Source organism: Polistes fuscatus, unplaced genomic scaffold (genome assembly GCF_010416935.1).
Source record: "Polistes fuscatus isolate 324 unplaced genomic scaffold, CU_Pfus_HIC Scaffold2, whole genome shotgun sequence".
Classification (NCBI taxonomy): domain Eukaryota; kingdom Metazoa; phylum Arthropoda; class Insecta; order Hymenoptera; family Vespidae; genus Polistes; species Polistes fuscatus.
The window spans coordinates 10,661,480-10,676,030 of record NW_025113096.1 but is presented as its reverse complement, the minus strand read 5'-3'; the positions used below and the strand labels follow the sequence as shown (position 1 = coordinate 10,676,030).

Genomic DNA, 14,551 nt, shown 5'->3' with positions numbered 1-14,551 from the left:
CAATAGATTATTTTAAAATGCATAAGAATTCGTTCCCTTAAACGTAGAAGAGATTGCAAGAGGAATATGCTCATGCAAGTTAATAGTAAAAGTCGCGTCCTTCGGACGCACCAAGCGCGTAAGTTCCTGCGGGGTGGGCGAGGGACGCCATGACAGTCGTCGTATTTTCTGTTAACCGCGAGCACGTAGGCAGATCCGAAGATTTTCGTGAAATTACGTGGCACGTCGGTATCGAACAGGACCGAATTTGGTCCTATGTTATTCCGTTTTCGACGGCGTACACTTGGATGATATTGTTGAAGCGGAGGGCGAGGGAGCGTGGCCATTATCGAGGATTTGCTTGTGGGCATCCGTGGCGAGGTGAGACGTCGAGAGGCGGCGAAAGGCGTCCCCCCTGCGTCGGGACGCGCGTCTCCCCGTGTACGGGACGGCCTAAGGCCGTAAGAGCGAGATGCCCGAGCCGCCGACGGCATCCTTTACCACGTGAGTCCTATTCTCTAAGCTCTATTTCAAACCTAACTTCAATACTCGCTGGTTCTTGCCCTGGTCAAAGAACTCGCTGCGCCTCGTTTCTTTTGCCTCCATCTTTATTTCTCTTTATCTCTTTCTTTCTATGCGTAGCCTCCTTTCTTTCTCTTTCTATCCTTTTATACAAACCTATATGTATATATATATATTTCTGTCTATACATATATATACATATATATAGAATATATCTATTTTTTTATTACCCTCTCCGCTTTCCCTTTCTTTTTCTCTCTCTCTCTCTCTCTTCTCTTTCTCTCTCTTTCTCGCTCTCTCACTCTCTCTCCCCTCTCTGTCCCACTCGTTACGATGCACATACAGGTATATTCCCTTGCCCCCGAATCTTGTGTCACCTCCATCTTGTGGCCCCTTGTCCCCGTTCCACGTTCTCTCTGCGAAGAATATAATTCACGCGTCATATGTGCGAGAAAACAGGAGATAGATGATAAACAAGGAGAAAATATTCCCTCGAGCGCAGGGAGTTCTGTCTACGCCGGTTCGTCGTGGCCGACATTGGAGCAAGCAAGGAAGCATAACAGCTGCGTTAGCGTAACGGAGGTGCCGCTGTTGTTGCCGCTGAAACGCAGGCGGCCGCTTTCATCGCTTTTACGCGGCCTTTGTCACGCTCCCGAAGATGCTAGCCGATGACTCACCCATTTCCCGCCCTGTCTCGATCGAAAAAATGTTCTCTGGAGGTTAAGACCCGATCGATTACATACGCGAAGATCCAAAGCCATTGTATTATCTTTAATATCGCAGGAGATTGCTACTTTAGCTGGTGCTTATATTCCTTGTGTGTTTATTCCGATCGATCGCCACGTCGGATCGCGCGTATCGGAAAATTCCAACACACACACACACACATATACAGAGAGAGAGAGAGAAAGAGACAGAGAACGAACGATGATGACGTCTGCGATTTTCATAGCTCTGACAAACTCGCGATCGAATCGAACTACATTTTCGAGGTTAAACGCCGTGACACTTATTTTTCTTCGATTTACCATACAGATCCTACCGATTAATCATTGAACTCATTTATTATTGTATTATATATTCATTTATGAATTTTAGTTTGGTCAAAGGGGAGTTTTATGTTCCTTAAAAAACGTTATGGCATTCGTAAGGAAATTACGCGATTCGAGGAATGAGAAAAAGTTTCAAAACAATGATAATGATCATGATGATGATGACGATGATAGTTGTAATTTCGATAGTAGTTCCAATAGAAGTTATTGAAGTTAAGATTTAACTTCTAGTCATGTGTTCTGCAGGATGAAAAGTGAATTATGTCAGAAGCACTTAATTGGTAGCCTTCAGTGAACGAAGATGAACAGCGAGCAGCATGCATTGCCAGCGACTACGCAGGCTCAACAAGAGGTGAGAATATTTTTAAACGTATGCAGGCTACTTACCAAGCTACAAATGCGCGATGGATATATATTTATGTTTAAAGATATATTTTTATATTAGGTATTATTCAAAGTAAGATTTATTATCTTATTACTTTATTCAAAGCTAACGTACTCTGTCTATCTTGTTCTGTCGTTTCAAAGCTAGCTACACAAGCTTAGATTATTAACAATAATAAACGATGATTTAATTATATTTTTGGTATTGTGTATATATTTATATATATCTTACTCGTTTTCTAAGTAACATGTTAATTATATAGCTTATCGGCTTAACATTGACATTAAATGTTCAATGATGAAATGCAATTTACATCTTATCTTTGTAACACGTTTAATCTATATTCTTGAAATAATCTGAATTTCCTTCCTAAGAGTTAAAAGTACATGTTAACTACAACAACAAATGAATATCTGTTTTGTATTTAGGTAAATAATAACCGATCTTTATAATGCTTGAGCCTAAACTCTTCGGAAAGGACTTAATCCTTACTGGCGCACTTGTCGATTGGAATCAAGCCTGGTGCATGCCTTTGCATGCCCTATTGATGTTGTACAAATGTCTGAATGTATATCGGTAGGATGTAAACGCGGGTCAAAGTGGTCGTCCTTCATACCCAGGTGGTTTGGCTACTTCGACTGGCCTTGGCAATGTGGGGAATACCCCTCATTCATCCGCGGACCTGCGTGTAGGTACAGCTGTAGCGTTAGCCTCCTCGGTAGCTAAGTATTGGGTCCTGACCAATCTGTTTCCCGGACCGCTACCTCAGGTCTCAGTCTACCACCATTCCCACCACAACTCCTCTCATAGGAGCGGTGGAAGTGGGGAGGCATCTTCCAAAGAGCCAGCCTCCTCGTTGAATCAGGAAATGGCATTGAACTCCAGCTCTCATCATCAATCAACTTCTCAGTCGGCTCATCATCACCATCAACCTTCAGTTAGCAGTAGCAACCATCATGGCTCTATGCAGTCCAACTCTCAGGTTTGTTTGCGTAGAAGCACGCTATACTCGAAGATCGAATGTGGCTTATGAACAACCATAGCAGAATATTAGAATCTGCCTTTGCAGGAGTTGCAGTAACATTGTACCTTGCGCGTATCTTTATGGAAATGTGAGTAGGTGGAAAAGATATACATAATGCCAAATGAGTAAAAAGCGGCCTTTGAGTTGAGTTAACGGTCTACTATCTTCGGCAAATTTTCTTTGCTTTTGCCATAATGTTCTCTTTCTCCGTTTCCTTTCCTATTTCCACTTTTCACTTCCTACTTTCTTATTTCCAATGCAATATTCTTATATTTAAATACATAACAGCTTGTGAGTAGCTCTTCAAATTTTAAATAATGTTCGTTAATCTATATAATATATATGTCAGACAATGCTCATTTGACAGTAGTACTTGATGAAATATATTACAGACGGTCGAAATACTCTCTTTGAGTAATAAAAAAATAAAAATAAAATAATAATAACATCAAGAACAACTGTGCCTTATTAATAAACATTTACTAACATATATTTTGTCTTTTATTGTTAACAGATTCCAGTTTCTCTTCCTGGCCTTAATCTAGACGCCCATATCCCGACGAGCGTTAGTCACTTGCAGGCAGCACACGCGCAAATGCAACAACAAATGCAGGCACAACAGCAGCAGCTGCACCAGCAGCAGCAACAGCAGCCCCAGCAGCAGCAGCAACAGCAGCAGCAATCTCATCACCAAATGCAGAATCATCAAAATGCACAGAACAGTGGGCCGACCTCACATAACCAGAACGCCCAAAGGGATGACAACAAAGTCAAGGACGAAGGTGGCAGCTGTACCACCGAGCGCTGTAGCGATAATCAGGTTCACTGTCAAGTTCAATGCGATCTTCAGTTACAACCACCGCAAGACTTACAACAGAGCTTAATGCAACAGCAGCAGCAACAACAGCAGCAGCAGCAGCAGATTGGCGTGAATATAAGCGGGAATTCGTCGACGGAGGGTAGCAGCCAAAATAATTCGGAAAAACCGGAGAAGGAGAAGGAGTTGCGGCAGCTTAATATGACGCAGTAAGTTTTTATGCAATTAAAGGATACACTTATAAAAATGATAAAATCTTCCTCGTTATTTTCTTTTTAGATTTCAAGTTCCAGACTTAAAACCAGGCGGTCATATGATGGACGTAAGAACAGCCGATGGTTCAGTAGTCAAAATAAGTGCGGGGAATGAACAAGACTTAGCTAAAACACTGGGTGTTGAAATGGTACAAAATATGTACAAGGTAATAACATTATATTAGCGCGCGTTCTATTAGTGTATATAAATCAAAAAAATACAAAATTTCGTTACACTCGACAGGTAAATGTCGAAGATATTAACCAGCTTTTAGCGTATCACGAAGTTTTCGGCAAATTGCAAAGTGAAATTGCAGCCGGTACTACTTTAGTAGGTAGTACAGTTCCTACGCAAACAGTTACCACGATTCAAAATGGTACGCCAATAGTGCAGCAAGTTCAGTTGAATAAATTTGACATAAAGACTAGCGATGGTGAAGCTACGCCGGGTCCAAGTGCATCGCCAGTTTCGGTCGGCAGTCATGCTTGTGAGATATGTGGAAAGATATTTCAGTTTCGTTACCAGCTTATAGTACATCGTAGATATCACACAGAAAGAAAACCATTTACATGTCAGGTCAGTATAATATTTTTATTTTCTCTCAAACATTTTAATTATTTATTAATTTTCTTATCTTGCATCCTTCTCCTCTTTTCTAGGTTTGCGGGAAGGCATTTTCAAACGCTAACGATCTAACGCGTCACGGAAAGTGTCATTTGGGTGGATCGATGTTTACGTGCACTGTATGTTTTCACGTCTTCGCGAATGCACCTTCGTTGGAACGGCATATGAAAAGACACGCTACTGACAAGCCTTACAACTGTACGGTGTGTGGCAAGAGTTTCGCAAGAAAAGAGCATTTAGATAATCACACCCGATGCCATACAGGCGAAACACCATACAGGTAATAAGCTTTTTCTCTTTTAATTTTTTTATTTTCATCACACAACAGATCGTTTCTCCATTGACACTCGTTCGCGAATTTTAATTTAATTCTTTTCGCTTACAGGTGCCAATATTGCTCGAAGACATTTACCCGAAAAGAACACATGGTAAATCACGTGCGCAAACACACTGGTGAGACTCCACATCGATGTGATATTTGCAAGAAGAGCTTTACTCGCAAAGAACACTTTATGAACCATGTTATGTGGCATACAGGAGAAACCCCCCATCATTGTCAAGCCTGTGGCAAGAAGTATACGCGCAAAGAGCATCTCGCTAACCACATGCGTTCACACACCAATGACACCCCATTCCGCTGTGAGATATGCGGTAAGTTCTATTTTACTTTAACTTTCAGTAGTTGCTACCAATCGTCAATTTTCTTCAAATACAAACGAACAAACGAAATGAAAAATGAATTCCGAAGAAATATGAAAATAAAAGTATCATTCTGTTTCATTCATATTTATTAATTACTGTAATATATATTTTTTTATGTTTTTATAAAGATTATATATGTTACGATCAATGTTGAGAATCTGGGCATTGTTGAGAACGTCCGGGGCATTCATTTAAGATTGGGTAATGTATATTTTAAGCATGTTTTTCATACATTGCCCGGTCAATCTCTAGAATGTCCAGTGTTTTGATCAATGTACAATACATGCTTCAGTTTGCTGTGTTTAGAGCACAGTAGAGAAGACAAAAGTATTTTAAGCTTATGTAAATTAATGACATTGTGTAAAAATTTTCCATGGTTTGTTTCACTTACTTAAAAACACTTCCCTTCTCCCTTCTATACTTTAAACACAGCAAACTGAAGTATGTATTCTACATTGACCAAAACTCTCTGGGCATTGTAGAGATTGACCGAGCAATCTTTACAATGTCCTACTCAATTGTGCATTGTTCACATTGCCTAGGCATTCTTAACAATACCTGGATTCTCAATATTGACCATAGCATATATACCGATCCATTAATAATTATTATCTTTTGAATCAGCTATATAAAACGCATGTATGTGAAATAACATAGATTAAAAAAAAATCGGTGACATTATTCCACCGATTTAGTTTCGTAATTTCTTCGCGATTTTATGTTATAATAAATGAAACGCGCGATAAATTTACTCCAAACGATATTGGCCCACTTTTAGTAGATTGTTGAAAGCTATAATTGGAACCTATGGGAATCTTTAACGATGAGGTAAGTAATATATATATGTGTATGTGATTGTATGTGTGAATAAAATAAACCGCGTTTAGATCGAATACTCGTGAAAGGGTATAGCACGTATATACACTCTGGTACGGGGAAAATAACGAATACCTGCGTTATCGATGTAGTGTTATTTTTGGAAACAAATCGTTTCTCGGTTTTATATTTCGATCTACCTTCAAAACGGTCGTACGTAAATTGTAATAATTTATAAATTTCTGAAAATAATTTATTCATAATTAATAATCATTAATAAGAATTAATTATACACATTGTTTTCAATTAATTATAACAATTTTGTCACATTAATAGGAGAGAACATATTACTAAAAAACAATTTCAAGGGAAAAAAAAAGCCAAAATTCAAATATATATTCCGTACCGAACAGTATAAATAAATTAATTGTAGAGAACAAAAAGTATAGATGAAAACATCATTATAATTAATAATACATTAAAATAAAAATTCATTTTATAAAAATAAATATATATATATATATAAATAGCGGGAAAGAAATGAGATAGAAACAAAAATTAGAATGCAAATTTAGTCTGTTACTAAATGAAGTATATGATATAGTATAGTCTTAAAGTGTGTATAGTTCGGTAGATAGGCGCACACAGCAGTGAAATAAAATTCGCGAGAATTGATCGCGCATCGCGAGCAACCATCCACCACCCCTCCGTTTGGTCTCGCGGGTCGTGCGCATTTCTTTGCAAAAGCCGCCCCTCTAACCTTAGAACTATCGGTGTCTTTGGCCGTAGTATACAGAGACGAGTTTCTTTCCCTCCCTCCCCCCTCTCTCCCTCTCTCCCTCTCATTCTCATTCTCAATCCCTCTCTCACCCTCTTTCTCTCCTTTCGTCGTCTAGCACGAGTTCCTCCCAAGTACACACCTCGTCTACGTATCTCAGACGCACTTCACAAGTTTCTTTACGTCCACCTTCGAGAGTACATTGTGATGACATGACTTGCTATTTCGTTAATTTAAGCGGTTGGTATTTATACATATACAGTATACACGTTTATGTATATGTCTCTTCTTGTGTGTACACATACGTTTTATTTATTTATTTTTATTTTTATTAGTATAATTTTTTTTTTTAATTTGGGTGAGGGTAATTTGATAATTATTATTGCTTTTTTTTATTATTACAATAATTTTGCATTGCAAAAAATAGTTTAATTTTAATCAATCTTTCTTTATTATTATCATAATTTATTGGTTGAAGTTTTCCATTTTGGTTGCATTTCTAATTTTACTTTCTAATTCTGAGAATTATTGTTACTGCGCGCTTTTGTAAACTCCACATTTAGGATTCAGAAAAGTCGTATATACATACACATGTAAGTGCAAGTAATAGATTTGAAAAGACCCGCGCGTGTAACTCGAAGTCGATATATAATTTTGAATCTAATGGTAACATCCCTTCTTACCCCTAAAACCTTTCTTCTCTTTTCTCTTATCATCCTGCCGGAGAACTTTATTTCTCTCTGTCTCTCTTTAAAATCATTCAAATTTTTAAATCATTGCAATTTTAATCGATTAGAAAAAAAAAGTATTGTTTAAAATACATACTAATGATTAACGGGAAAATAATTTTAATTTATTCACATTGTCTTTATCGGTATGACGAGGCAAACACCCTGCGGTATCGGTATGCGCGTATTGTGTTATATGAGGTACATTTATCGCGCAGCATGCAGTGTTATGTGCACGTGTTAGACGCGTTCGAAATGATAGGTGGATATGTGTACTTATTGATTTGCAACTTATACTCTTTATACGTATCATTGATGTAGTCCTTTTCCTAAATTTGTAACGAAATACGAATAAAATGAAAAACGATATATAAAAAGTTACGCACAAATATTAGCTCTTATTTATTAACTTAAAAATCCGTAATAAGAAATAAAAATGAGGATAAGTAAAATAAAAAAATAACAATAATAAAATAAATAAATAATAATAATAATAATAATAACACATAATAATAATAATTTTATAGATGTGATTTAAATTGCAGTTTAATCAGCTCTTCCTCTTTTGGTTTTTTGTTTGTCGCTGCTCGTACAGGTAAGTCGTTTACGAGGAAGGAGCACTTCACGAACCACATAATGTGGCATACGGGTGAGACGCCGCACCGCTGCGACTTCTGCTCGAAGACGTTCACTCGAAAGGAGCATCTTCTCAACCACGTTCGCCAGCACACGGGTGAGTCTCCACACCGATGCGGCTTCTGCTCCAAATCGTTCACCAGAAAGGAACACCTTGTTAACCACATCCGCCAACACACAGGTGAGAGCGGTTGGCAGATGTTCACTTCACGGGCAACCGATTCGTAATGTTTTGTCTCTAATGATTAGTTTTTCAGTGTTCACATCACATAGAATTCAGGCATAGAAAGAGAGAGTTTATCTATGCATATATATTTATTATACTTAGGAATTTTATGTCATTTTTTTTTTATATATAATCCATTTAAGGATTTTGAGAGATTTATTCTTCTTCTTCTTCTTCTTCTCCTTCGCCGTCGTCTTCGTCGTAACGCTATTGTCATATTCTAATTATTGTTTCTCGTTCTTTTGTTTTTGTCGTTGGTTTGTTTGAATTTTTGTTAGATTTTTTTTTTTTTTTCGTCGTACCTTCCACATCCTTCGACGAATCATTTATCGAGTACATTCCATTTTTGTGTGTTCCACTTATGGATTTCTAAAACACGTGCTTTTTATGTTCAAAACTCGAAATTTAACATTTTAACTCATTATCGCTATAGTTTGCATGTTTAAACGCTACTACTACTACCACCACTACTACTATTACTACTATTACGAGGTCAATCGTATTCCGTTGTGTCCATCGTGATTCATCAATCGATGTCTTCTTCAGATCGAAAAAAGTCGTTAGTTGTATAATGATATCGTGTTTTCGTCGTTCATCTTTTTTATAATTTATCGTTGTCGAATCACGCATCCCATTCTCATGGAATCTCCCTAGAGACATTATCGCTGTTCTGCCTAATACACCGCTCTCATACATGCTTTTTCACTCACTATTTCAGAGCCTTCTCGTTACAAATAAATAATCATACAAACATTTTTCTACGTTAAATAAATAAAATTCCGAACAGATTCCTAATTATTTCTTAACAAATTTTATTCATATTTGCATATATCAGGTTGTTTGGAAAATAATTTCGTTTTTCGGAGACATTTCATTAGTCGCGTTTACCGATACCTAACTTTATTCTAAACCTTAAAATTTTTATACATTTTAGGATCAGACATTTCAGATGCGATTTAGAACTTTGTCACGTTTCGATCTATCAAGTCGTTTTATTTTCTATCGCACTCAGAAATGAAAAATCAATTAGCATTCTCATCATATTTACTTTTTTTTATATTACCGTGAGGATAACGCGTTTACGACAAGAATAATTAATAATTAAGTGAATGGCAATGTCAAAATTGGTTTTCCAATTTTCGTTCTGGTAATTTCGATTTGAAAGATGCACCACGTTTTGGTCGTCCAGTTAAAAGGGATGATGACAAAATTAAAGCACTGGTGGATGCTAAATATTGCTTAACAACGTGAGAAATATCAGAGAAATCAAATTTATCAAATTTGACAGTTGATGATCATTTCAAACGCTTAAATATGAAAAAAACGAAATTACTTTACGAACAATCTAATATGTATGTATATATTTTATTGCTAGTACCTCTTACTCTCACATATTGTGTTTGTCAACATTTTGTCCGTCAAATAATTATATATGTCTTTGATATATATATTATATATATTCAGTTTAAAGTCAGTCAAAGATATTGAGAACGATTACGTAAATTGTTCTTAATTATATAAAATATTTTATACATCAATCATTAAATAGAAAACACATTTAGATTCTTGTTTACTAACAAATGTCCTAATTTCTTGTAATCGTTAAATGTACATATATATAGATAGATATATGTATATTTATCATTCATATCTGTATATTAATGAATATTAGCAACGTAATCTCTCTTACTGTACACATTGACTTTATTCAAATGAAAAATAAGGATTTGATAATATCGAATGAAAATACAGAAAGAGGGAGGAGAAGAATTTAAAGATGACTGAAAGTTATTCCTAACATGTGCAAAACTTAACTTGTTCATGCAGTTTTTATTTATTGTTTTTTTTTTTTTTTTTTACAAAAAAAATAGATGAAAGAGTAGAGTAATTTGTAAAACCTATTGATTTTATAAAAAATAATTATAATAGTTGTAACTATCATTTGCGTTAACTTGCTGAAAAGTTTCCTAGATCATTCCAAAAATTTGTTGATTCTTTTTACAACTAATTTTGTTTAGACTGTAACAAAGTTCTTAAATTTGTGTTTTAACCCATTGCACTTCAAGCAATTTGGCTATCGCTGCTGGTAGTTACCAATGTCTTAAAAAGTGCAAAGGATTTATTTTTTTTAATTATCGTGGAAAATCTAAAAAAAATAGTAATTGATATTTAAAATCATCTATAAATTTGTGATCTAAAAAATGTTGGTACAACAAATTACACGAAAGATTGTAAAGATTTCATTCGATATTTGCTCATCTGTGCATTGCATTTGGCAAAACTTACCTTGTGCACAAGATAAATTCATTTGTTTTGAATGGCGGAATAGAAATGTTCAAATATCGTTTTGTGGAACTGTACAGGGGAGACGCCCTTCCGCTGTCAGTACTGTCCAAAAGCATTTACGCGGAAGGATCATCTGGTGAACCACGTCAGGCAACACACGGGTGAGTCACCGCACAAGTGCCAGTATTGCACCAAATCCTTCACGAGGAAGGAACATTTGACCAATCACGTGCGTCAACATACAGGCGAATCGCCACATAGATGCCACTTCTGCTCGAAATCATTTACTCGTAAGGAGCACTTGACGAATCATGTACGAATCCACACTGGCGAATCTCCGCACAGATGTGAATTCTGTCAGAGAACGTTCACCAGGAAAGAACATCTCAATAATCATCTCCGTCAACATACCGGAGATTCTTCTCATTGTTGTAACGTTTGCTCTAAACCATTTACGAGGAAGGTACGTTGTCTTTCCGTATACAAGATAGCAAAATACTTATTTAACTTTTATAGCTTTTCCATTTGACTTTCGGTGGTATAGTTTAACCCTTTGCGGATCGAGCACTCTTGACCATTTCGTTCCAGCTGGTCCGCACAGATTTCACTAGTCGCTTATCCGCTTGATAGCGTTTACTTTGGAAAACATTTGAAGATGTCAAGCCACACTTGACATAGGACGCGCCAGAACGAAAAGCGATGTCGAGTCACACTCGACATAGGACCGCAAAGGGTTAACTAGTGTCATCGTTAACACGTTCGCTACCGCGTCGCAGGAAAGATTCCAACTACAGCCCATGATTTATTTTTCCTGTTTATTGCCATAACTAAAGTGCGACGCTGGTTTTAAATATGTTAACAATTGAGAGTCGATAAGAAAAGTTAGCTACATCAAACTTGTTTTTAAGGAAGACTTTTATTTATGATCCCTTTTTTCTTCCCTTCTTCAAATTACACAGGAACATCTCGTAAATCATATGCGCTGTCATACTGGTGAACGTCCATTCGTATGCACGGAATGCGGCAAGAGTTTCCCATTGAAGGGTAACTTGCTCTTCCACATGCGTTCGCATAACAAAGGAAGCAACGCCGAGAGACCATTTCGTTGCGATCTCTGCCCCAAGGACTTCATGTGTAAAGGGCACTTGGTCTCCCACAGACGATCCCATTCGGACGAACGTCCACACAGCTGTCCAGATTGCGGCAAGACGTTCGTCGAAAAAGGAAATATGTTGAGACATTTACGAAAACATGCATCCGAAGGCCCGCCAACGCAAGTCAGCACGCCTTCTGCTATACCACAATCTGGAGTTTTACCTATACCGACCGCTGCAGTTTTGGTTGGACATCAATTAGCACCACCAGCTCCACCAGTTGTCCCACAACATACCGTAGTTGTACCAACACCACCCGGAGTTCTAGCATCCTATTAAAGTCAATATTAATCAATGGAAAACGAGAAGAAAAAGATACCCGTAACGACGATGGAACTTTCTCAAGGTTTTTGTTATCAGTGTGTTGTTGTTTAATCGACAAATAATGAGATGCTGTATTGCAGGTGTACATACAGTACTATTCAGCAAACTTTTAAGCTAATGATGATGATCACAAAAATGCAGTACTCTCTCACTCCTTCTAGCTCTTTCTATCTAAGCAAGTGTCGTTACGTGTTAAATATTAACTTGAAAGCAGCTAAATAATTATACCCTCGTTTATTAAATGAGGGTTGGCCGAACTATCAAACCGAGAAGAGAAAAGTAGAAAAGTATATGCGATTCGTGTTTTTTTTCTTTTTTTTTTTTTTTTTTTTTTTTTTATAAATCTGAATGATTTTTCAATACTTTTCAAATACATTTTGTGTGTTATCGGCGATAGATTATCCAAAGTTTGAATTTGTTTTTAAATATATATATATCTTTGTATGAAAGATATATGATAGATTTATAAGAATAGATATATATATATACTTTACATTTCGTAATTAGATTTTTGTGCAAACGCAGTGCTCTAAATTTCTTCTTCTTCTTCTTCTTCTTCGTAATTCGTCGATACTCATAAGACAAGTAATTTATTAAGTATCGATCGAAACTTTTCTACGGCGTATTTCAATTCTAAAGTTATTAATTATCCGTTCAAATGGCCATTTTGTTTGTTTATTGTGCAAGAAGAGAGGAGAAAAGGGAAAAGCTATATCGTGATATGTATTATCTTATATTTGTACCTATCAAACATCTAAAAAGAAAGTCAGTCATTCTTAAAAATAGGCCATCAGAAAAATGGGCCGTTACTGCCACTTCGAAATCAAAGAAAATAATTAGACCATCTCGATGATAATGAACTTGTTAAAATGCAAACGATTATCTCGTTATGCTGTATTTTTATTTTATTTTATTTTTTTTCGTCTTAAATAAAACGACGAGGAATTAAGATATCGGTTAATGTAATATTTTTTATTAAGGAAAATAAAAAGAAGTAAGAAACTAAATAAGGAAAATAAATAGATAAATTAATGTTATTTTTTATGTGAATGAACATCTTAAAAGTGACATTAATAAAAGAACAAACAAAAAGAGGAAATAAAACGAGAAGAAACGGTCCTACTAACGGGATATATTTCACATGGATTTAAAAAAAAGATAAGTTTATGGTATGATATAAGCGTATAGAATATAAAAGGAAGGAAATAAAAAAGAAAGGAAAATAAAAAGCAAGTGGAAGGATATATATCTATGACTACACGTTGTTTTCAAAATGGGAGAGAAACGGAGAACAATGAATTTATTATGCGCGCGCGGTGAAATACGTTTTATAAGTGTGTAATACATTTTATACGAATTTAAATGGTATATATTCGGATTTAATCCGGTATGGTATATATAAGTAATACTTAGAAATACCTATTGTCTGGGGTTAGAGGTTTAAGGAATATTTTCGTTAGTTTTAAACTATGTTGCAAGATCGAGTGCAATACAGCTAACCCTTTTTTCGCTTTATATAAATCCATGCATAAATGCATACATACATACACACTTCCATGCATATAAATCCTTTACAGTTAAATCTTCTCTTTCTCTCTCTCTCTCTCTCCTTTATTGGAAATGTAATATGATTTCAAGCGAATAAATCTAAAACCAATTAATAAAGGTCCACAACTTAATTAAGTTTTACACGGGAAATAGACTTATATTAAAAATATATATATATAAAAGAATAATAATTAAAAGGAATAAATAAATTTATTAATTCGATGATTAATTAATTATTATATCAGGGAATATTCGGTTATTACAATTTAATTCCTGAAAATCGAAGTAAAAGAACAAACAAACAAAAAAGAAGCACATTTTGTATTGTCTTATCTTAAAAAAAAAAAAAAAAAAAAAGAGGAAAAAAAAAGAAAAAAGGACAAAAAAATATATTATTTCCTGATTAACACTAGCGATCATTGTATAAGGCCATATATATTTCATATTACTACTAAGATAATATTAAACAAAAAAATACATAATTAAAGAAAATAAATAAATAAAACGCGAAACGTGCACTTGTTAGTGTGACATCACTGACATTTCAGTTACCACGTTGTCTTAACGCAAAACGGACTTTATATTAGAATACATAAAAATATATGTATACAAAAATATATATATTATGCGTCTGATTTGTAAAAGAGAAAAAATAGAGTAGGGTTTTAAGTGACTGTCACATTGCCAGGTTTACA

The 14,551-nt window shown here is 35.6% G+C and overlaps 1 protein-coding gene across 9 annotated transcripts; it reads left to right on the top strand.

Annotated features, from left to right (window-relative positions):
• The first annotated feature begins 155 nt into the window (after positions 1-155).
• LOC122516483 (zinc finger protein 665-like) lies at positions 156-13,505 on the top strand. Of its 9 annotated transcripts, none has more exons than XM_043634324.1 (12): positions 156-483; positions 1,800-1,905; positions 2,519-2,626; positions 2,708-2,920; positions 3,477-3,988; positions 4,059-4,200; positions 4,278-4,610; positions 4,694-4,938; positions 5,044-5,309; positions 8,278-8,499; positions 10,908-11,293; positions 11,790-13,505. In XM_043634324.1, the coding sequence occupies exons 2-12, from the start codon at positions 1,855-1,857 to the stop codon at positions 12,261-12,263; spliced, it is 2,952 nt and encodes a 983-aa protein (XP_043490259.1). In that variant the 5' UTR covers positions 156-483; positions 1,800-1,854; the 3' UTR covers positions 12,264-13,505. The 9 variants fall into 9 exon arrangements, with proteins under 9 accessions (XP_043490259.1, XP_043490258.1, XP_043490257.1 ...); XM_043634323.1 differs by having other exon boundaries at positions 2,519-2,920; positions 3,477-3,782; positions 3,858-3,988; XM_043634322.1 differs by having other exon boundaries at positions 2,519-2,920; positions 3,477-3,782; positions 3,855-3,988.
• The last annotated feature ends 1,046 nt before the right edge of the window (positions 13,506-14,551 follow it).